Below are 22,885 nucleotides of genomic sequence, written 5' to 3'. Positions count from 1 at the left end.
ACAAACACCACAGTTGTAAAATGTATACCACAGACCGCGTTTAATAGTACAAAATGCAGCGTTTCCACCATTATATCAGCGATGAACCGTTACAGAATGTGGCATTGTCACCGTCTGATAATGTTATGATAAATGCTAAAACTTGTTTAAGGTAAAAATCAAAGACAAGCCAAATAAAAATTAGAACGAGTGCAAAAATGTTGATTTATTTTCAAAACGTGAAACAAAAATTTCATTTTAGATTCCGAACTTGCACTTGCGCAAGATGGAGCTTGACAATATTGCGTTTACATTTGAAAACCTTGAAAGTTCGTAATGTCCTAAATATTTCTGTTACAATTTTAATTTTTCAAAACACAAAAAAGAAGTACGGCAAATGATCGTGATGTGTTCATTTGAAGGAATTGGTCTGAATTTTTCACACTGTTCTAACGGGATTTCTGTGAACACGGAAGTCAGTAGGAGTGAACACTCTCGCTCCGGCTGACTGTTTCATCACTCTCTACCTTTTCTAAACTCTGCTGGGCATCGTTTCGCGTCAAAACATTGCGTCTCTGCAGGACTCGCCTGGGCTGGAGACAGAGAGAAGAGGAAATTTGCCTTGGAAGGAATGCGAAGAGGGGTTTAGGACTGGCACTGCCACGAGAAAAACGAGGAGGTGCGATATTTTCTAGGCTACGTGGATAACTGTTTTTCTTCCCTTCAAAGGTAGAGTGATATCTTCTGTTATTTTTCCACTTTGGTGTAACCGTTTCTACGCACTGTTACAACATATCTCTGTGAAGTTTATTCTTTAAGCTAAATACTGGCAGTACTTTTTTTAAAGCGAGAGAACTTTTCAGTATGCTAATACTGCAGATATAACCCACATGTTGTGACATTACGATACAAAGATAAGTTCATATAATTATCAGCTGCCAGCATCCACGTCTTAAGTATTTCCATGCTCTGAATCGTGTTTTCTTTTGTGGTGGGATGCTGTTCTGCTCCACTGTAGAGCTTTACAGCATGGAGTGCTTATTATAGGGACACATGCTGTTTGTGTTGCCAGTCCTGCGCCATCATCCTGGTGCGCGCGCCTGCTTTGCCGTGATGGTGCACGTTAACGTTGATCAATGCGGGTTATCATGTAATACGCTCATGTGACAGCCTTCTGTGACGGCAATCACCTGATTTTCATCGATCTGTCAAAGTCACTGCAGATGTTAAAGCTCTTTAGTGAGTGGGCGGCGTGTATGTAGGCTAAGTGTGTGTGTGTGTGTGTGTCAGTACGTGCATGTGTGAGTGTTTCCAGCATTGCTGATCTCAGGCATCCCCGCCATCTGTGCTCCGTGTGGTGGCTGAAGTTCTGCCCCAGATGAAGTGCGCCACTGCCTGTGACCTGATTCATTCAATAACCACGCACAAACAGTGAGGATAGCAAACTTCACTGTTTGTGTATTTATTGATGTTACTACAGGTGATTATTGTCTTTAGAAATCTATACTGGTCAATGACAGTGAGACCAGCAGGTAGTCTAATATAGGCCTGTACCCCCCCCCCCAAAAAAACCATTCATTTAATTAAGTTCCCATGGGTCCACTTAGGAGCAGACGCCTTTATCATATCCAAACCTTTGCACGTTTTGCAATCTATTTATCCTTGCATGCAGATAGTTATTGATTGTGTAAGGAGTAGATACACAGAGATCGAAGATGGTGTTCAGAGAGTTTCAGGCCTTGAAAGGTGATCCTCCACAGACAGACAGACAGGACTTGGATACATAAACAAAAGTTGTTTACAATATGTTGTACTGACAGTTTCACACATCACTTCACCTTCTTTGTTTTTGTCAGCTTTTACCACATTTATCCTCACACAGGAATATGACAGAAGTTATATTTGTTTATTAATTAGTTACAAGCACAGTGACCAAGCAAAACTATGTTCTCTTAAATGTAGTTTATTTCAATCCTTTGTGATTAAACCACTTGAGACATGCTTCTTGTCCTTTCTAAGAATACAACTAAGAGGCAGAAATCAGAGTAAAGATGTAAGGTAGCAGCAATAACCAGACACACATACACCTGGGTGGCAAGAGCATCGCCTCATCACTGAGATTTGATACAAGTGGGGGGAGGAGAGAGGAGTTTTTCCACCTCCAGCTAGTGATGTCATGCTGCTGTATGCTACTGGCCCCTGTGTGAGACTGAATGAAGAACAGGATGAAAGTACACGAAGTACAGAAGTCGTGTCGGTGCAGCTCATGGGCAGGAGAGGACATGCACCTCATCCAAAGCCAGAGAGACACACGCTGCTTCTTCCCTCTTTCTTCATCTGCTCGTTTCACTAACTCCTTGCCCCTGTCTGACTCCAAAGCCCCTCCCCATCTCTGCCTCCCCTCTGTCGTTCTCCTGCTCTCCATCATTGTCAGAAACAGCATCAGCAGCGGCAGCATCAGTGCGTTACATAACAAAGGTTTTTTGTCGGGACACAAGGGCCCTTTTGGTTGTAGAGACTCGTGGCACGTAGCCTTTTGTGATGACACCCAGAAATGACCAGAAAGGACAGCTCGGTGACCTCGAACGACCCACGGCAGATCTGATGAATAGACGGAGTGACAGCAGGAAAATAAATATACAAACAGGCTGAGAGGCATACAGACAGTTCAGCAGACAGAGCTTCATCCTGACCTGCCAGTTTTGGGAACATTTGCTGCTGTTTTTGTCTGGGAAGCTGTGATCAGATTCTCCAGTCATTTGATCATTTGTGCGATTTCTTCTTTGACCAAAGAGTTTTTATTTAGTTCAAAGCTGCCCGGGTTTGACTCTGCGTCAGCGTTTTGCAGCATGTCAGTGTCTGCTTCCTGCAAAACAATGTTGCCTTGCAAAAATGATTTTCAAGTGTGTCCACCCACTCAGAAGAGTGTTGACTATTTCTTGGAAGCTAATTGTTTATGAAATGTCAAACACCATTACAGTTGAGCCTCAAACAATCCAGGACATTTACATCTCTTTGATTTACTATTAAAACTTCTATTGAAAGTTCTTCACAGGAGCTTTAATCAGAGATGGGCCAGTCCTGATCTGATTGGGATATATCAGTACCAATACCTGATATGAAATCTGATATTTTGAAAGACATAATTAATATTCTTATTGTTTTTGATGGTATTAAGTGTAAGTTATACACAGCTCTTGTAAACTTGAAACAGGATTTCTTATTCAAAGACCAAAACACATTTTACTTAATATTATTCCCAGTAAATAGATTTGATCTTTGTGCTGGTTTCAAACAGGTAGAAACAGGTTGCAGCAATGAATATAATGTTTTCAAATTAAAACTTTGAAACTTCATTACACTGTATAAAAAGCAACTGTGCAGGGCTACTGCAGCAAACTAAATATTTAAAATAACAATGCAACTCTGAAAAGGAAGTAAATATGTAAAAATAAATTACTTAAAAAAGCTTTTCATATAAGTAAAAATCCAGTGATGTAACTAAATAGGATACATCTTGGGACTTTTGCAGCAGGAAGCCACAAATGTCAAGTTTTCAAACCAAAAGTTAACACAGAAAACAAGCTGCTAATGAAAGCATTACATTTCCTGATGTTGCAGACTTCTATTGTTGGAACCTACACGTTTATCATTGATTTAACTTAGCTTCTTTTGATCATCTTGGGCTTATAAAAAAGGAGTCATAAGTTAAAACACCAGTAAACAATTGTTTAAGCCATTGTAATACAAGTTGCTGCGGCAGTTATTTACATTTTACTGCATGTTGGGACTTCCGGTTTGTAGATGAGACTGTAGACAGCTAAAACAAGGAGCTCCCGGCCGAATAAGTTTAAAAAACGGAGAAAACCCTTAAAATCATAACTCAAAAAAACACGAAAAACAGGGGAACTTTATGCTAGAATCTTAATGAGAAAAAGGGAAATTACAGTAATAACCACATGCTGGCTGTGAAGCACAGTTTCTCAGCTTTCAGAAACTGAATTTTTCCGATAACACAAACAGTCATGCAATTATGGTCATGCAAAGTGTGGTTCAACCGTAGGTGACGTGCTAGGATTTAAAGGGTTAAAGCCACAGACAGGCCGATAGAATAGACTCCTTAATATTTAGACTCCAACAACTTATTTTGGGTTGTTATGTAGCTGTCCTTTGGTGTAGGTGTAAATATGATAAGTGGACTCAGACTGAGATCTCTCATATAGAGCGTTGTGGAATTTGGATCAGTAAGGTGGATCGGCACTGTCAGTCCGATCGGCAAAATAAAAATAACATAAATATTGGACCTGCTATCGATATTGGATTGGATCTGGCCCATCTCTAGCCTTTAATGGCCCACATACACAATGTATTCCCACTGAGGTACCCAATTCCCAGTTTAGATTTAAATCCACTGTTTTCCTGCTTGTAATGAGATGGTTCTTCTCCAGATTACACACAAAGAGAAGTCTACATGGATTATACATGACCCTCGAGTAGATGTGTAGCTGGAGCTATATTTTAATCCATAAGCACTGTTGAATGTCAGTCCGATAAGGGCACATTAGTTCTAGGATGCACTTCTCTATACATGAGTAACAGCAGCTTCATATCAAGCTGATAGTTTTAGTAAACATGCAGCTGTGATAGACACACTCTCCATGTAATACATCCACATTGTAGTCATTCAGCCACATCTTTTAACCTGAATGACTCGTAGCACGTGCAGCATTAGTATGGGGGCTTAGAAGGACAAGCTTTAATGTAATGTAATTAAATTTGAAGCTTAAGTTTGAAGCTTACATTTGTAGATTACCTACAGTACCTTAGAGTAATTGTGCAGCTTTAATCGGGCAGCTTTGTGCAAAGTTAAGAGATTTTCTTGTTTAATGGATTAATTGCTGAGTCACGAAAATGTCATGAAGTAGTAGGAATGTCACGAATGTCTTATAATTGTTTTGGGTTTTTCAATCTTTTTGTTGTTTAATTTTTACTTTTGATTTTAATTTCAGTGAAGTTTTTATCATTTCTTACTGCTGGTTTTTTACTTTAGTTTTATTTTTTGAAAATGCTTCATTTTAGTTTTGTTTTAATTAGTGTTAGTGTTAGTTTTTTACAGCAATAAGTGGTACTTTTCAGGGTCAGGAAAAGTAAACATCAAATAATTTTTAAAAAGACATTTAAACAGGTTACTCTTCATTTTTCATAATATTTATTCAACTGTGATATTTGAGTACAACGCAATACCTAAAATTAACCATTTTGTGAAGTCTTTTTCAATCAAATCAGGTGACTTTATTCTGTCTAGGTATTGGTTGTTCATGTCAGTCAGTCTGTTGCTTTCAAAGACTAAAACTAAGGAGATTTTATCAATATTTCTATTTTATTTTAGTAAGTTTTGTAACAGGTCTGCCCACAGAGTTGGCTTGGCCCCTGAAAACCCCAGTGAATGGGCACTCCCCAGTTGTGATTTATTGATGGTGATCAGTAACATTGGTTCTAGCATCCTGGTTAACAGTTATTTTATTTCAAAGCTGAAAATAGTATCCATTATTGGGTTCTGATGTTCAAATTATTACCAAATTATTCATTAATACCACTTTTAAAACCAGTTTAATCACTGTTTCCTCCCATTTTTGCCATGTTTTTCCATATTAAACCCATTTTTGTCACTTTCAGCCAATTGTTGCTACTTTTGAACCCTTTTCACTAGTTAAGGTGCCCATTGTTGCCCCTTTTTGCCAACCTCCTTTTGACAATCATAACACATCTCTGCCTCCTTTAAAAATAATTTTCACAATTTTTCCACCCATTTGCTCCTTTTTCCTTCCTTAACCCATATTCACAGCAATTTTTCCTACTTTTTATCCCCTTTTCACCACCAAAGCCACCAATGTTTGCCCTCTTTGCCACTTTTAAACAGCTTTTCACAATTTTCTGCCCATTTTTTCCTTTCCCAACCCATATTTGCTTCTTCTATCCAATCTTACCTCTTTTTGCCATTCTAACTTATTTTTCCCGATCTTTAACCACTTTTCTCCACTTATTTCTCTTTTTTTTGCTGCTTTTAACCTTTTTTCCACCTTTACTTTGCAATCATCATCTTATTTTTCCCTCAGTGTTGTTTCATTTCCTTCTTTATTCTGTATTATCCTGACTTTTGTGCATATTATGGCCAGGCTATGAAGTCTGACATTATGTTCCAGTTAAGTTCAGTTCGGTTAAGTTCAGTGTGCCCATTCACATTGGTAACATCAATAAAAAGGTAATTCTATTTAAAGAAAGAGGGTTTACAATTTGAAAATGCTATATTGAACAAAAGCATCAACAAATAAAAAAAAAACATTTTTGTTGTTTTGATAAGTGTTACTATTCTGGTGAAATATAAATGCTTATCACAGTTTAATTTTACAGTGGACTATGATTTTGCTGACCTCAGCTTAGTTTTTATTTAGTTTAAGTCAACTAAAATAATTTTAACTTTTCAGTTGTAGTTATGTAGTCAGTTTTAGTTAACTATAATAACCTTGGTCGAGACAAGCAGTTTCAGTACTGTTCATTATTGATCATTGAAATAACAGAGAATGTATTGTTTGAAAATATTTTGTTAAAATAAGCCAGAACATTGAGACAACCTTACTAAATGTTAAGAAATAATGCCCATCTGATCTCTAAAATGTACAGCAATGAGACACAGGCATACCGTTTTGATTATTCAATGATAAATGTGTTGATACTCAACAACAGTATGGAATATTCTAAAGAAATCTCTGAAGACTAGATCCTAAAGAAACTTCTGTCTTGTGCCCAGTCCTGAAATGACCGAGAGGATAAAAGCCACTTTGGGTAAAACATCACTCAGTGTGTGTGCGTGTGTCAGGGGTCAACTCTGACAACTGTACTGAGTGTGTCTTTGTGCCCCAATCCTACGCCGCTGGCACCAAGTCAGAGGAGAGTAAACAAAGGCACTGTCTTATTTATTTGAATTCCCCAGTCCTTCCCATCAGCGCTGCAGCCTTTATCAGCCTCCTTCGGACACTAAAAACAATCATCTGGCACGGTAATAAAATGAAAAGGGGCCTCTCGTTGTCTCCTCTGTTTCTCCTGGAGCCACAGAGGCCTCCTGCTCTCATTCACCATTTTATTAGTTTTTCTAGATGGTGAAGTAGAAGCAGACAGGAAGGAAGGGAGCTGCAATAGGACAGCATTATGGGAGGGTGATGAAACAAGCCATAAAATCCAAGTTAGTAAAGTTATAAAAAAAAAACCTTATAGAGTCATAACCCTGCTGTTCTTGTTTAGATAGGTTGGGAAAAACAGTTAAAAAGACCTGTAGATAATAAAAAATGTATATCCTTTCGTGAGGTGAGGCTCTGCAACAGCTTCATGACAACATGCACCAAGAAGAGCTGAGATTAAACTCTGTGATTGATAAATCTTCACAAAGACACCACAATTAAAGCTGCATTAAGAAATAAAAACACAATCTGTACAGAGGTTGAGCACACAGTCATTGAAACATAGAGTTTCTCATTTACAGTTAGTCACAACAAACTCCTGTCCTCCTGGCCCTGAGAGTCTGGGACGGGTTCCCAGGCCAGCTCGCTAATCTGCTCAGTCACCAGGGCACACCAGCAAAAGTATTTTAAGGGCTCGGTCTGTTCAGATATCATGGAGCGAGCAGAGCACGATCCTCACAGTTGTGCTAGGCTAAGCAGATTATCTCTGCAGCCTCATAGACTTAAACACAGACTGTGAGCTCGTGGTGCTGCCAGTGTGTCCTGCATCGAACTGGAGTCAATGCAGAATGGTTTGACCACAGCTAAATGGAGATAGCCACAGCCAGTGACTGTTTCATTATCCATTTGTGCGACCATATGTTTTCTCATTTGATTATTCCATATTTCTTTCAATAGAACAGCAGAAGACAGAGGTCCATAGCCATCATATTTTCCTAGATCCTAAACTGATATCCAAACTAATCACAAAGGTATCAAGTTACATTTATATTTAAAACAAACTCAGCAAATACATGTTTTTAAAGTTTTGAACTGGTTAAATAGGCAGCTTAGGCTCATATTGATGCCTTGTTGTGAGCTACAAAAGCAACAACAAGCCTGAATGTTTGTATTTGTTTTTAATGCCTCTAATGTAGCCCAAGGGAAGATGTCCAATCAGTAGATCAACATCATGCTAAATAAACAGCCTTTATCTCAATTACCGTTATGGTAAGAGATTTGAATGCAAAAAGAAAGCAGAATAAGACTTTAATGAGAAAACATTACTCAAATGAGTACAGGCCAAAACCAGCAAACGGTTAAAAGGTGCTGCTTTGTTCTCAGGTGGTCGCCAAAACAGACCCAAACCAAAGTTCTCAGTGAAGCTTTAAGGAGCAGGAACTTTAACCAACAGGGTCTAAAGCCACGCTGACTGCTTGGTTGGTGCTTAATATTAATGCCAACATCATAACCAGTGCACAAACAACGTGGTAGCTTGACAGTGCTTAGCAGATGTTGTTTACCATGTTCAGCATCTTAGTTAAACATGCTTACATCTGCCAACTAAGTCAGATGAAGTGCTGTTGAGGCAGATAGGATAGGTTTTTAGCTTAGCCTAGTCTCTGTCTTCCTTAATTAACCCTCCAGCTTCATCGTAAACGACAAGAAGAGACCAGTTACAAAAAGTTGAATAACTTATGAACAATAAATCAAAGCCACTTACTTTTTTTCCTCCTGCTGTTGTGCCATTCTAATGACAATACCCATACCTGTGTAGCCCTTATGGAGGTTTTTCTAGCAAGTCTGGAACTTGTCTGACTTTCCTGGGTCTTTAAAGACACCTGTAACTCCCATGTTAATGTTGTTTTTATCCATTTTAATCAATTTTTGATTGTTTCTACCACTGGCAGCTAATGCTGTCCACCATATTGTTTTGCCACGTAGGCTGGGACAACAAATGTCAGGCGTTACGTTGTCAGGTCATGCTTTGTCAAACTGCATATGTCTTTATTAGTGCTGTCAACTGATTTAAAAAATTAATCAAGTAAATCACATCACTATGTTGCGATTAATCATGATTAATCACAGTATTTCTTTAGTTATTTTTAGATTTTTAAACTTTCTTATTATCAAGTGTTTATTTTCATTATTTTAACTATATCTACTGCACTTTGAAAGTGCTATTTACTAAAAATGTATTATTATTATCATATTTTTATCATTATTATTATTTTCTATAAATTAACATTTAAAATACTACTATTTACTTGCATTTTTGTTTGAGATAAATTAGTAGAGAGCCTGTGATATGTCCCTCCTTGTGGCTGCAGACAGGAACTGCTTTGAATAATGGCACAAAAATAGCCAATTAAAAAAAACGTGCAAGGACTTTTTTTGTAATATTTTGAAGAGTTTTTGTAGTAGAAGGATTTTTTTCACTTTTGGTCCCCAAGAGATGGGAGAAGAAGTTGTGCCAAAAAAGTTGTATTCATTATTGTTGACTGTGTGTCACACTGAAAAGGGTTATATTATGTGCACCCCCCACCCCCACCCCACCACCACCACCACCACCTTTCTCTACCTTTCAGAAAATGTGTGCTAAAACAAGCTGTTCTCAGATTTTCCCCAGATTTTTGGGCTCAGAGGCTTAAAGAATTCAAATTATGATGGCACTTGAGCAACTGAACGACCAAAAGAGGGAACACAACATCCTTTTCGAATTGATTCACTCAGATCGGATATTTTCATCTGGACCAAAATGTTCTAGATCTGCAGGGCTTGTGATGCTAAAAGTTGAATAAAGCATTTGATGGTAATGAAACAGAAGCAATCTAGACCTGGGTGTCCAAACTATGGCCGATAGTCCCTTTAGAATAGCCTGAAGCATATTCTAAAGAAAAACAAGATATATGACCCACATAAGAACAAGACGCCTGTTCTTGAATTAAGTGTACCAAAGCTTTGACACCCAGTTGGGCTGCTGTGTTAAATTTGTAAACAAACATTTTGACAAGAAAATTTGTTGAAGAATTTTTTTTCATTACCAACCAAGTAACAGTGATATCTAGACTCATGACGCTCTGATGAGAAAAGACAAAGGACTACAGCAGCAGCAGCAAATAGATGCACAGATAACACTCCTTTGTGCTGCTGTCACCTTTGTTTCAGGGTCAATATACAAAGCATATCATGCTTGTTTTCTTTATGCACAATCACTCCATAATTCTTGGAGGCTGAACGTCTTTGCGTCTGAACATTGAGATGCATTGCCATCAGCGTCCCCCCTCTATGCTGAGTGCCGTTCTCATTCTTACCATGGACAGGTCTAGTAGTAGCCCCCTGAAATCTCATTGCCACCTCTTTGGCTATTTACCTTGTTAGCCATAAATTGGAAAGCTACAAAGTAGTCTGTTTTTTAACTGGCAAGCATAACTTAACCTACACTGGTTTTACTGACTTAAACAAACTAAGGTGAGGCTTATCAAAGCGCCTTAGTCACCCTATTTTCTAGTATGATGCCTATAGTGAAAAAAAAGTTTGGACACCCCTAATTAAGACCATAATTTACAAGATTGATTATTATGATTGTTTTTGGCCCTTGCTGAGATAGGACAGCTGAAGAGAGACAGGAAATATGGGGAGAGAGTGTGGGGGAAGACACGCACCAAACAGCACTGGGAATCAGGAATCGATCCCACTCTATCTTCTGTTTAGGGGTGCCTGCTCTACTAACTGAGGTAAACCAGCACTCAAAATAGTTAATTTCTATAATAGTTTTTATCTTTTGGTACTTTTAAGTACTGTCCCGTTGATGTCAAAGTGAGTCACAAAGCACCTCAGAAGCATTTTTTTAATATTGTTCATGAGAAATATTCCTGATAAGTGATACCTGTTGGCTGTTAAAGATTGTTTATTCAAATTTTTCATCAGAAAACAATATTTGCACATGTACAGAGCAAGATTAGCAAAGAGGCAAGTAGTACTTCTTCGTCCACAAGTGGCACCAAAATAAACACAAATCAAAAGTTCCTTACAGGAGCTTTAAAGCACACAATCTTGGACACAGTGAACTTTGCAAAGATTCGGTTTTGGTCTTTAGTGTCCTTAGCATATTTCAGTCTCCTCAGGTGTTATTTCTTCTGTGTTTCCAGATTGAGTCTGGAACACTGGCTTATTAATAATGCATGATTTTCATCATGTCTTAGCCTGCTGATTTTTTAAGAGTTTCACAGACCCAGGCAGGTTGCAGAGCAGATTGTAATCCCATCAGCAATTATACACCTGTGGCTCAGTTTCCAAAGGCAGATTGAGGAAGCAGCTGTTACTCAACCATGTAACCATGAGCCTTTTGGTTGTGTTCCTCTTCCCCTGTGCTCAGGTGTTCGCCTCCCAACCCACCGCCCACCACGGCCCTCACCTGTGTGTTGCGGTGCTTCCCCTGTGAGCCGACCTGGGCTGGCAGTCCCTTCTTGCACCGCCCGCCAACACCGCCCATGGTCAGAATGACGCGCTCCAAGACCTTTCAGGCGTACCTGCCTAGCTGTCACCGAACCTACAGCTGCATCCACTGCCGAGCTCATCTGGCCAACCATGATGAGCTCATCTCTAAGGTAACCAGGCAGCAACAGATGCACTTAGTTACAGTGACTTGACTCATCTTACCATCAGCGGTTGTCCCTAGAAACCATTAACACAGTGCTTACATTCAGGCAGCTAATTATTACAGAGTGAAAAAGAAGGCAGAGTGGGGTGTTAAGTCAGATGTAATTAGATACTTTCATGTTTTTTTAACACTACACAAGAAATGTTGTACACGCTTTCTACAACCTCCTTACTGTGTTGTTTTCCATGTATTTAATCTATAAAACAGCAAATACTATAGAATTTATCATTGTTGACAGTTAATAAATGATAACCTTGAAGGTTTCAAAACTGAAGATTGGATAAGGAATTGCAAACATAAACATCAGGCTCAACACATGTATGTTTATGTCAGCACCACCAGGCTTTTCCATGTGTATGCAATATTTTAGAAGCTGGTTTGTGAATTTGATTATAAATCCAGTAACACTTTTTCTACTTGTGATTATGAAAAACACACCCCACCTGTGCACAAAAGGCTTTGGCTGTTTGTAACAAAGCTACACTATGTAATGTGTCTTCTCAGTAACAGTATGGGCTATAACATTGAAGATAAAACCCTTTTTTTAAGTACATATTGAAATATATTTAGTCATATGAGAACATCTTTGAAAGTTGAGGCTTGCTTCAAATCAACATGTAGTTTTTATAAGGAAAAGGCTCCTTGCTGAAGTTTCACGGCATCTAAAGCATGCTGTTATTTTACAGAACCATTACGGTGAAAGGATTCTTAATAGCCCTTTTTCTTATACTTATCTCTGCAGTCGTTCCAGGGCAGCCAAGGCAGAGCCTACCTGTTCAACTCAGTGTGAGTATCCCTCTAAAAAAAAAGCATTTCAACACACTTGGCTCTGCATGCACTATACGTGTTAGAACAAAATGTGCTGCATGCAGGAGTTTGACAGAACAGAAGTGAGCTGACACGCTCAGGTTAATAATGCATATTGTTTCTGAGGCCCTGGTGCAGCCTGTGCCTCGGAGCGCTGTCATTATCAGCTGAATTGAGTGTGAAAATTAGGCTGTTTCAATCTATGCTCCCCTCTGTACAAGTGGGTGTGAGGCAGTGACTCACTCTGAGCACACCGTACAGTACAAGCAACTTGAACCGCTTGCACAAAACAGTATTTTGTAACTTATTTTCCTCTATTCATTTCCTTGTACCTCTTTTTCATCCATTTCACAAACCCACTTTGTCTCTCACAGGGTGAATGTTGGGTGTGGCCCCGCAGAGGAGAGAGTCCTGCTCACAGGGCTGCATGCTGTTGCAGATATCTACTGTGAGAACTGCAAGACAACCCTAGGCTGGAAATATGTAAGTATCCCAAGCTGATATGATGCTGAGTGTTACAAAATAGTGAGTCCAAGGTTGGGAGATGATAAACAGGGAGGTTGTTATTATAGCAACTGCTAATTTTATTTGCACCCTAATTATAGTTTGACCTACTCTTCTCACAGGGTCAATGCAGTGGTTCAGCTGTGGGATGAATTAATTATTGGGAGGATTTCTTTCCAAACATATGGGGATACAGAGCAGAAGTCTGTCCTGATTTTTTGGGTCTGTGATGAGTTTTTATGGAAGTAAAGAAAAATCTGGATGTTTTTGACTCAGAGTCGTGTATACAGTCAGAGCTGTGATACAGCATGTCTAAACACACGTGTAAGATGTGTTTAGTACAGGTGGTATTTTAAGGTCCCATGTCAGGGTGAACTGAACAACTCAGACATATGTTAGCTGTCTTCATATATCATCCATACTGAGCATGTGCAGCTGTCCCTGGTGAACCCTGTCAGCATGGAGGTGAGAGTTTACACTATAGGGCACGTGACTGTCTCTGTAAGGGGTAAACACACACATATGCACATACTCACTTGCTCACAGTATCCTTGTTGTTTGACTCCTAAGAAGGCCCCATTGACCAGCACTCCTTGCCTAACCTCTAACAGTAGCATGCACCACTGTATGTCCAACCTTCAGCTGGACTGTTTAACCTCCCAGTCTAAAAATAATTATTTTCCTTATGATGCCTAGTGAACACCTGGTGAACCAGCTTTAAATGTAGATACTTTTCTGGGTAGTTTCTATTCCTGTCTGGACCCTCAAAGAGGTCACATGCATGCCCAAGCACACAGACACTAGATAGGACTTAATGGAGGGCTGCCATTAATATGAGCTGCAGTGATATTGATTTTCTGCAGCCATCAAAGTTCTGTTGAGAGGCTTGACCTACTGCACTTCTAAACTGAGAAATCTGATAACGTTCCCCCTGCAGCTTCGAAACCAAAATAGACAAAGACAAAACAAGGTCCAGACGCTCTACAGTCGAAGAACATTTGTGTCAGCCTACTTACTCTGTGTGACACTGTTTCCAGAGGCTTATAGTGAGTGGGTGGTTTGGGCAAGCACTTAAGGTTGTTAATGTGCTATGACACAGGGCAGAGTTCTTGTTTTTTTTTATGTAATTTCTTAGGCACTGATTAGAAATGTATGCCCAAAATACAAATATGTCATCAATGATGGCTTTTACTGATGATATAATTTCAACTTTTGTGCTTCCAAAGACACAAGGGCTTTGAAGGTAGGATTACTTGCTGCTCTCTGGTCTGTTACTGGGGCCAGAAAAATCCAAATTTGGGAATATGGGATGTGGAACTTGAACAAATATAGATGGGATTAGCAAGCAGCAGCTTCTTAAGTTTAGCATGGCCACATAAAGTTGATTCAACACACTCCCGTTTAATCCTTAAAATATCTGAGCCAAAATTAAACATAAACAAATACAGACAAGGAAAATCAACTTCTAAAAAGTTTTTTGTGGAAGAGTCTACACCATGCTATTTACTCTTAAAGTAGTACATGAGTTTTTGTCTGCTTTCTGCCGGCATGCTAATTACCTCCGCCAAGGAGGTTATGTGATCGGCAGGGTTTGTTAGTTAGTTAGATAGTTAGTTTGTTTGTTTGTTAGCAACATAACTCAAAAGTTATGGACGGATTTTGATGAAATTTTCAGGAAATGTCAGAAATGGCATAAGGAAGAACTGATTAGATTTTGGGAGTGATCCAGATCACCGTCTGGATCCAGGAATGTTTTTAAAGGATTCTTCACTATTGGGAGGTAGGGCTAATGGCAGAGGTCTGCACTCTCTGAGTGATTTTCTAGTTCAGACTATAATAACACACACCAAAAATTTGGTTGCTAGTGCTGGAAGATTAATCAAGTTTGAATTTAAATCAGGATTTTGGCTTCCAAAGATCATGAAAGCAAGATTTTTTCAGGTCAAATGATTACTCTCAGCTCTTACTTTAATTTAAGTGAGGAGCAGAGGGAGCCATGGTGAATATTACAAAAATCAAAAGGTTGAAAGAAGACAACAGATTTAAAGTTTTTAGTTACCATGAAAAAATAACATGACCTGAGTCATTTGAAACCACTCTGGTTTTGAGGAGTCTGACCTGAAAGAACGCAAAAAACGTGTTTAAAGAGGGGGTATTATACTTTTCTGATTTTAAAACATAAATATAAAGTCAATGTTGGGTGTCCATACTCCAGGTATGCAAATTTTTAAACCGCAAGATAAACGTATGCGGCAGTAATCTTGGAATTAGCATGTAAACTGATGAAAACGGTTCGTTGAAAATCTCTCTGAGATTCTCCCGAGACAAGATTTGGATGGAGCAAACTGATGAGGTCATCGCAATAGGATCTCCTGACTGGTTCGTGGTTCGTCCGTGCTGTCAGCAAAGCGGAACAGACCGCCCCCACAAGGCCTTTTAGCCATTTAGCCATTTAGCAACACAGTAGTTAAACACTTACCAAACAGATACGTCCTGCTCTATCCTTCACTGCTGCTGGTTTTCTTCCCCCCTCTCTCCAAACTATCAGGTTCAGACTCCGGGTCTAACACGTACGGATGTATAACAACATCAGCCACATTGGAGGGGGCGGGCACAAAACATTGAGCCCTGCCGCCAGCCAGCCTCTGGAAAATCAGCCATTCGGAGGAAAGCAGGTCTGTGGAGTGGGGGATGTTAAAGAGACAGCAGCGAAAATGAAGCGTTTCAGACGGAGGTTAAAATAAGGGTTTTTCAGGACAGCAGTGTGAGAAACATGAGGAGTTTTTGAGCTGTAAACCATGTGATGCTACTACGTGGGTATCAGAGAGATGGTGTAAAGCCTTGAAAAAAGGCATAATACCCCCACTTTAATTTTGTAATGCAGGTATGTCTGCCCCTCGAGCAACACAACAAATTTAGGTAGTCATTTAAAACCCGACAATGGAGGCAGATGTTGTAAAATCAATAAATAATTCTGTGTTATAATCATGATAACAGAATGAACTAGAATAATTGTGATTAGCATTTTTGTCATTATTTATCAGCTTTAGTGGCTGCCATGTTGAAATGCTGACTCCAACTAATTATGTTAAGGAAGTTGAGAACAGCAAAGGACCTAAAGCTGAGGCAGGACTCAAGCATACTGATAAAAAGCTACATTGCACCCACTTATACTTGTCAGTCAACTCAACCACGCCCCTATTTATGCACATTTATGAATAATCCAAGGTTTAACAGAATGAAAGGAATCATAAATATTTCATCACTGTCCAAGTGTGTACAGCTTTGAATCAGGCTGTAAATGTGTGTTTGTTTGTTAAAATGGGCATTTTGATTTTGGATCTGATGGACATTTCTTAACTTTTGCTGCCAGCCTCAAGCGGACACTTCAAGAACTGAAGATTTTTTTTTACTAGCAACACTTTATGAACATTTCACACTTGAGCATTGATAATGCAGAATGAAATACCTAACTTTTCATCTATAAAGCATTATTAACTAGAAAAGCACTCAGAGAGCGCAGACCTATGCCATCAGCCCTATCTCCCAATAGTGAAGAATCCTTTAAAAACATTCCTGTATCCAGACGGTGATCCGGATCACTCCCAAAATCTAATTTGCTGATTACTCCCTCTCTGGTGGGGTGGAGACACGGTGAGGCAAAGCACTGGCTTCACTAAGTGTGGACTGTCATGGCGGAAGCAGCCATGGTCTGACCGGACAACTGAAAGTCATGGCAGAGGGTGAATATTCCTCTGTTCCTCCCAGCATTGTGAGTATTCTCACTACAATTCGCTGTCTTGCTCTCTGTTACACTCAGACTTGTCTTTTCAACCAGGCTTGTGTCTTTCAAGCTCTGTAAACTCCAAAACTTTGAATAAGTTATTCATATCTGCTATCTCCTGGTGTAAAGTGGTAACAGCACAGACCTCCGCCATTAGCCCTATCTCCCAATAGTACAGAATCCTTTAAAAAATTCCTGGATCCAGATGGTTATCCAGATCAATCCCAAAATCTTATCAGTTCTTCCTTATGACATTTCCAACATTTCATGAAAATCCGCCCATGACTTTTTGAGTTGTGTTGCTAACAAAAAAACAAACAAACAAACAAACCCACCCGATCACATAACCTCCTTGGCGGAGGTAATTATTTATAAGGGATGTAACAGTATCAAAATCTCATGGTGCAATAACACCTAAGTAACAAGTCAACGGTATGGTATTTGTTGCAGTATCAAAAAAAAACCCTAAACAACAAATAAAGACTTGAAAAAAAAGTGCCACCAGCATGTATTAAACATAAATTGCACTTTGAATATTACAATATGTGCAAAAAACATGCCATAGGTGTCTGTTAGGCTTTGAAATATATACTTGTAAAACCTTCATTGTCCACCTCAGTGCTGTAGCTGTAGGTCTTTGGTAATATTTTCACTGATACACTGTGTGATCTGTTGAGCCCTCGCACTGTTGTAGGGAGGTGGGATTGTGAACGCTTCCTGAAGAGTCTTTTGGCCTGGCTCGTATCTTCACAAATCTTTTCAGGGTGATGATTTGCAAAGTGGCATCTTATGTTACTTGTTTTCCCCATCAAATGTGTCACTGCAGTCTTGCATTGTCTGCATATTGTTTTTTGTTTGCGGGTTCTCCCTCGCTAGTTGTAGCGTCCACCATTTTCATGCTGTTAGCAAAGGATGGTGGGTACACAAGGGCCTATGGTAACTGTAGTTTCCCACTTCCCTTTGCTTTGCTCCACCTAAAAACTTTTCACCCTTGAGACCCATTGTTTAAAACCGTTATGTGTCCATTCTGTCACTGCATTACTGCGATAGTAACACCAATAATAAACATGAATTATAAATAAGCATTTATAAACACAGCTATAAATGCTTTATTGATACACTAGTAAAGTATTGGTAACCTTTACCCTCACCTAGCTTTCCCTTTACAGGTGCTCTACTAAAGCATCAATAAAGCATTTATGGCTGTTTTAACGAATGGCATATTGAGTTGTCAATAATGCTTTATTAATTAATTATTAACTGATCCTTTATTAATGCACCAATAGAGTATTGCTAATTGTTTAGCAATGACATTAATTAGTTAATAATGCTTTATAGATCATAAATCCAATGCTGTACTAATGCTTTGGTAATGCTTGAAAGTGTGCAGTATTTATAAAATTTTTCTTTCACAGTATTGGTGGTTGCCAATTGGTTAAACTGCACACAGTTATGGTGCTGATGCATCCTGTATATGGGGTTGATGTTAATAGGATGTTCTTTTTATTTGTTAACACACCAAGGCCAGTGAGAACCAAAAATGCAAAGCAAGGAGTTTATAACTTATTTAGTAGTTTTTTAAGATTCTTTTAAAAACATTTTATTACCTATTAAAACAATCATTCTCATTCATTATGTTGTCCCACGCATCAGCTCTTGTAAAGTATCACAGTATATTAGGTTAATGCCAGTCCACTCATGGTAAGTAATTGGATAATATGCAATAGTCAACATATAAAGCAAATGCAGAACAGAAATTTGAGCATTAATACCTATGTAGTCAGTGATCCACCTTAGTTTACTGGCCAATATTAAGTAGCACAAGTAATCTGTGTGACTCAGACTTCCTTTGCAGGGATTTGTTAGAAATCCCTTTCTTACGTTACAGAGGAATTTGGATTAAACACCTTACAAAAGCCTGTAAATTTAGGGCAGACCTGCGTACATGTTTTGGCATTTAAGACTTTGACCTGTGACCTTCCGTTTTTGCAGTTTCTTGGTGGTTTGAGACACTTTTCTGTGAGTATAAGAACAACGATCCAGTCCAGTCAGAGTTTTGGTTCTGCAGACTCCTCTGCAGTATTCACTGACTGACGGTTATATAACCAGCTTCCAAAGAGCCAGGAGCAGAGACTGAGTCAAAGAGTTTCACATACAGCCAAAAAGACTGATGAAAGCAGTGTTTATGCTAATATGCTACTCTTTGTTAATAACATTTCAGTGAAATCTGTCCATGAATTAAATACTCTCTCTCTGTCTCCCCTGTGCACTGCCACACCCTCAAAGGAACATGCCTTCGAGAGCAGTCAGAAGTACAAAGAGGGCAAGTTCATCATTGAGCTGGCCCACATGATCAAGGACAACGGCTGGGACTGAGGGATGAACAGCCGGGGCACAACCACAGCAGAGGGGCGAGGGGAGCGGGGGGCTGGATGACTGGACTGTAAAATTAATGGATGGGAGGGAAGGAGGGATGGGACGGGTTTGTGTGTGGTGGGTGAGTGTGTAACTTTGGTTTGGCTGATTTACCATTAACCTCTGTAACTCTCTGCCCATCCCTCCCTACCACGCCTTTTTGATGTGCAGTCACACAAACACAAACATGTATCAAGGTCCCAGACATCCCAGCTTGACAGAGAGACAGACTCGGGCTTGTATGCAGCTAGCAGGACTAGGTGACTAGCCAGCAAAACAAGATGTCTCAGTTTTGGTTTTTGTTTTGTTTTTTTATTAACATAAAATGATTGCTTTTAAACTGTGGCAACACTCCTTCTATAGCTGCTAGGAAATCATTCAGAGGAAATTTAGCCAGAAAGAGGCCAGTGGGGCCGCTCTGACAGGGTTCATTGGCTTTGGTTGAAGAGCTGTGGGGCATTCACTCTGTCACCAGCTGAATGAGATGACCTAAGATGATTATAGCAAATCCAGCTGATCGGGGCCATGCCAGCTGGGCCAGTGATGAGGCCTGGCGCTGAGCCTTGGCACTGAGGCTCTAGCACATGGGCGTTGGGCTGTGGCAGGAAAGGAAGAAGGATGGGAGGAGGGGTTGCAGGGATTGCTGCCCACCAGGCCGTTCACTCAACATTGCAGGGGAGGAAGATTCTGATCCAGTTATGCAGTGGCTTTGATGGCTTTTGGCTTGGATCCACCCTGTGACTTGCCAGCAGTGCAGCTCAGAACGGGGCAGGGTGGGCCGAGAGTGAAAGAGATACAGGCAGGCGGTCACCAGCGCATCCTAAAACCTCACAGGAATTCAACTGAGCAGCAGCAAAGCGACTCCCCGGAGTTTTATTCATCTTTGGATGCAAGGAGCTGTGTGAAGTGATCGGCCTATCCGTCCTGTTTATGTCTGGTTTCAGAGGACACATCGCTGCATCATGCTGTTAGCTGGCATGATAGGATTACACAACATGAGTCTGTCTTAAGTGAACAACTTTGACTTGGATTCCCAATTGTTTCTGACCACTGTGAACATCTTTTAGCACATTTAGTTCGATTAGTAAAGGTGAGGACGCTCTGCAGGATTAGCAGGGCAGCATTTGATACAATTTCAGTCATTCAGTTTAAAGTTTGATGAAGATGGCTCTGTGTGATTGGTTTCATGGGCCAAGGGAAAATACGGAAAGTAAAGGAAATCACAAGAAGTTTATTATCTTTTACTTGAATAAAATAGAGATGTGTAACCTAAATAATCACTCTTAGGCTCTCTTTCAGTCTGGGATGACTGCTGATTAACCACAAACAAAAACATGAAACAATATACTCCACAGATAGCCTCTCTTTGTTCATAAAAGCACCAACTTTTTCTGTTCTTTGGTGCTCTAAATTTTAGATCTTTTTTCTTTTCAGCCTGATTTTGCTAGCTTAGTAATCCTCATGCAACATGGGTCTTACCGTTTTGACATGGAGTTGCAATAGAATTGTTTGAGAACATCGATGCTTCCTTTTCTTTGTAAGGCCAGGATCGTACCATATGCTCTGGATGCATCAGAAGGAAATGTGATATTTTCAACTTAGAGACTGTCACAGCCACCTACAGTCTGTGGTGATGCAACGTTAATGCATGCACAAAGTAAAATCAAGTGTTCTGACCAGTTTTGTGCTCGGTCTTTGTCACGTTCTTGTGAAAGGAACATTTTGTGTGTATCAGAGTTGCAATGGATTATTGTGCTGTAATACAACTTCTAATCTCAGTCCATTAAAGCGGTGAGATCTTTCTGTGATGGCTACAGAGTGAAACTGATTCAGTGTGATCCTGGTTAAGAAAAGTAAAATTAGTTGCCCTGTTTTTGTCACACATAAGTTCCCATTGTTCCAAACATTGCTTGAGAAGTTGCTCTGTATTTGGCAAGCCCCCTTCAGTACCCTCTAGTTACAACCAGACTTTAACAAATGACTCTCTTCAGTAACACCTAGCAGCTGACTGCTCAGTGGGAGGCTGCCATGTTAAACCCAGCACAACCAAAGAACCCACCCATCAACAATAAATTGACCAAACAAAAATCCTCATTTTGTTCGGGCAAAGTGTTGCTTAACATGGGGGTGTGTATAGCTGAAAGCCAAGGTTGTGGATAGCCTTTCTCTGTGAAATATATAATGCATTATGATTTTGTAAACAACAAATCTTAATATATTAATATATTCTATTTACTGTATTCACCATGAGGATAATTGTTCATGTTGACCTCTGTGTTACAGACTGTAAATAGTGTTAATGTATTGTGTTTTATCGATGATCCATATGATGATGAATGAATATGATTTAGGTCATGTCATGCTTTCTCTCTGGTACCCCACATTGGCTGTACAATACTACTTTTTTACTGAAAATGTTTCAATTTTAATGTCTTTTGTAAAGGAGGATGCTGATGTTGACTATATATCATTGGATCTTCATCTAATAAAATGCACCTTGATATCTCTATGGAATATGCTCTTCTCTTGAAATGTGTCATCTTGAATTTGGGTCATGCTTTTTCATGGTTCACTCAGATTAATTAAACATTTAAAGCTGTTGAAGTGTAGTGGCTTAAAAAGAGAGATTTCAAAATAAAAATGATATAAAATGGATGATTCAGAATGAAGTATTACTCACTCTTCCAAATCAGTGGATCCTCAATTTTTCTGACACAACAGCATATTTTTGTGAAACCTCCCCTGCATAGATGGCCCAGCCTTTTTATTACCTCCGCCAAGGAGGTTATGTGATCGGCAGGGTTTGTTAGTTAGTTAATTTGTTTGTTAGTTTGTTAGCAACATAACTTAAAAAGTTATGGATGGATTTTCATGAAATAATTAGGAAATGTCAGAAATGGCATAAGAAAGAACTGATTAGATTTTGGGAGTGATCCGGATCACCGTCTGGATCCAGGAAGTTTTTAAAGGATTCTTTGCTATTGGGAGATAGGGCTAATGGCGGAGGTCTGTGCTCTCCAAGTGCTTTTCAAGTTGTTAGTGTGACACTGGCTTTCCAGTTTACATTTGAACTCTGAACACTTAACTGTTTAAAAGTCTTAAGACATAAGTGTGCCTATTTTATTTATGTCTACAAGGAGCCTCTGAACTGTGACCTTCACAGCTACATTTGACAGTAATGGAATTATGCTAAATGTTAAAGTCTGCAAGGTAAACAACACATCACAAACACAACAGATAGGTTAAGAAGTTGTTTATTTTTGAGGGTTCATTGTAAAAATGTTTAAAAGAGTAATACATTTGAAAATATATACATAAAGTAGGCAGTACAACACGCTTCCTTGTTTCCTCTACGCTACTGCTGTTGACTATTTAAGGTTAGCCTTTTCTCAATCTTTATTTCAGTAAAAATATTCGACTTAAGGGTCCTTAAACATGTTAAAGAATTATGGTGGCTGAGGAAATGGCAGTGCTTCTCAGTACTACGTTTGCTGGCTTTTAGAAAGATTACTTTATCTTGGATGAGGGCTGTCTTTGTTTCTGTAATTTTTTTCTGCTGCTAGATACTATCTCAACAGCCTTAGCTAATGGAAGCACAATGATTGTTTCAAGTTGTTTTCACCCAGAAAACACACTATTGTCAAGAAATGTTTATAGTATGGGGTCAAAAAGTTAGATTGAGTTTGACTTTGACCAGTTATAGGCAATAGCTCACTGCTGCTACCACTGTTTAGTTGG

The 22,885-nt window shown here is 39.4% G+C and overlaps 1 protein-coding gene across 2 annotated transcripts; it reads left to right on the top strand.

Annotated features, from left to right (window-relative positions):
* Positions 1-512: 512 nt before the first annotated feature.
* Positions 513-21,655, top strand: LOC121521113 (protein yippee-like 2). 2 transcript variants are annotated; one of them, XM_041804864.1, is made up of 5 exons: positions 513-708; positions 11,353-11,584; positions 12,380-12,423; positions 12,819-12,927; positions 19,019-21,655. In XM_041804864.1, the coding sequence occupies exons 2-5, from the start codon at positions 11,468-11,470 to the stop codon at positions 19,106-19,108; spliced, it is 360 nt and encodes a 119-aa protein (XP_041660798.1). In that variant the 5' UTR covers positions 513-708; positions 11,353-11,467; the 3' UTR covers positions 19,109-21,655. The 2 variants fall into 2 exon arrangements, with proteins under 2 accessions (XP_041660798.1, XP_041660806.1); XM_041804872.1 differs by having other exon boundaries at positions 517-658.
* The last annotated feature ends 1,230 nt before the right edge of the window (positions 21,656-22,885 follow it).

This window comes from Cheilinus undulatus, linkage group 2, assembly GCF_018320785.1.
Source record: "Cheilinus undulatus linkage group 2, ASM1832078v1, whole genome shotgun sequence".
Lineage (NCBI taxonomy): Eukaryota > Metazoa > Chordata > Actinopteri > Labriformes > Labridae > Cheilinus > Cheilinus undulatus.
The sequence above is the reverse complement of the archived record's forward strand: the minus strand, read 5'-3'. Positions and strand labels throughout refer to the sequence as shown.

What these genes read in the sequence shown, in the direction of transcription:
- LOC121521113 (XM_041804864.1), top strand. Translation starts at nt 11,468, where the DNA reads ATGGTCAGAATGACGCGCTCCAAGACCTTTCAGGCGTACCTGCCTAGC. An exon ending in ATGATGAGCTCATCTCTAAG is followed by an intron (nt 11,585 to 12,379) that starts GTAACCAGGCAG and finishes TTATCTCTGCAG; the next exon opens with TCGTTCCAGGGCAGCCAAGG. An exon ending in GCCTACCTGTTCAACTCAGT is followed by an intron (nt 12,424 to 12,818) that starts GTGAGTATCCCT and finishes TGTCTCTCACAG; the next exon opens with GGTGAATGTTGGGTGTGGCC.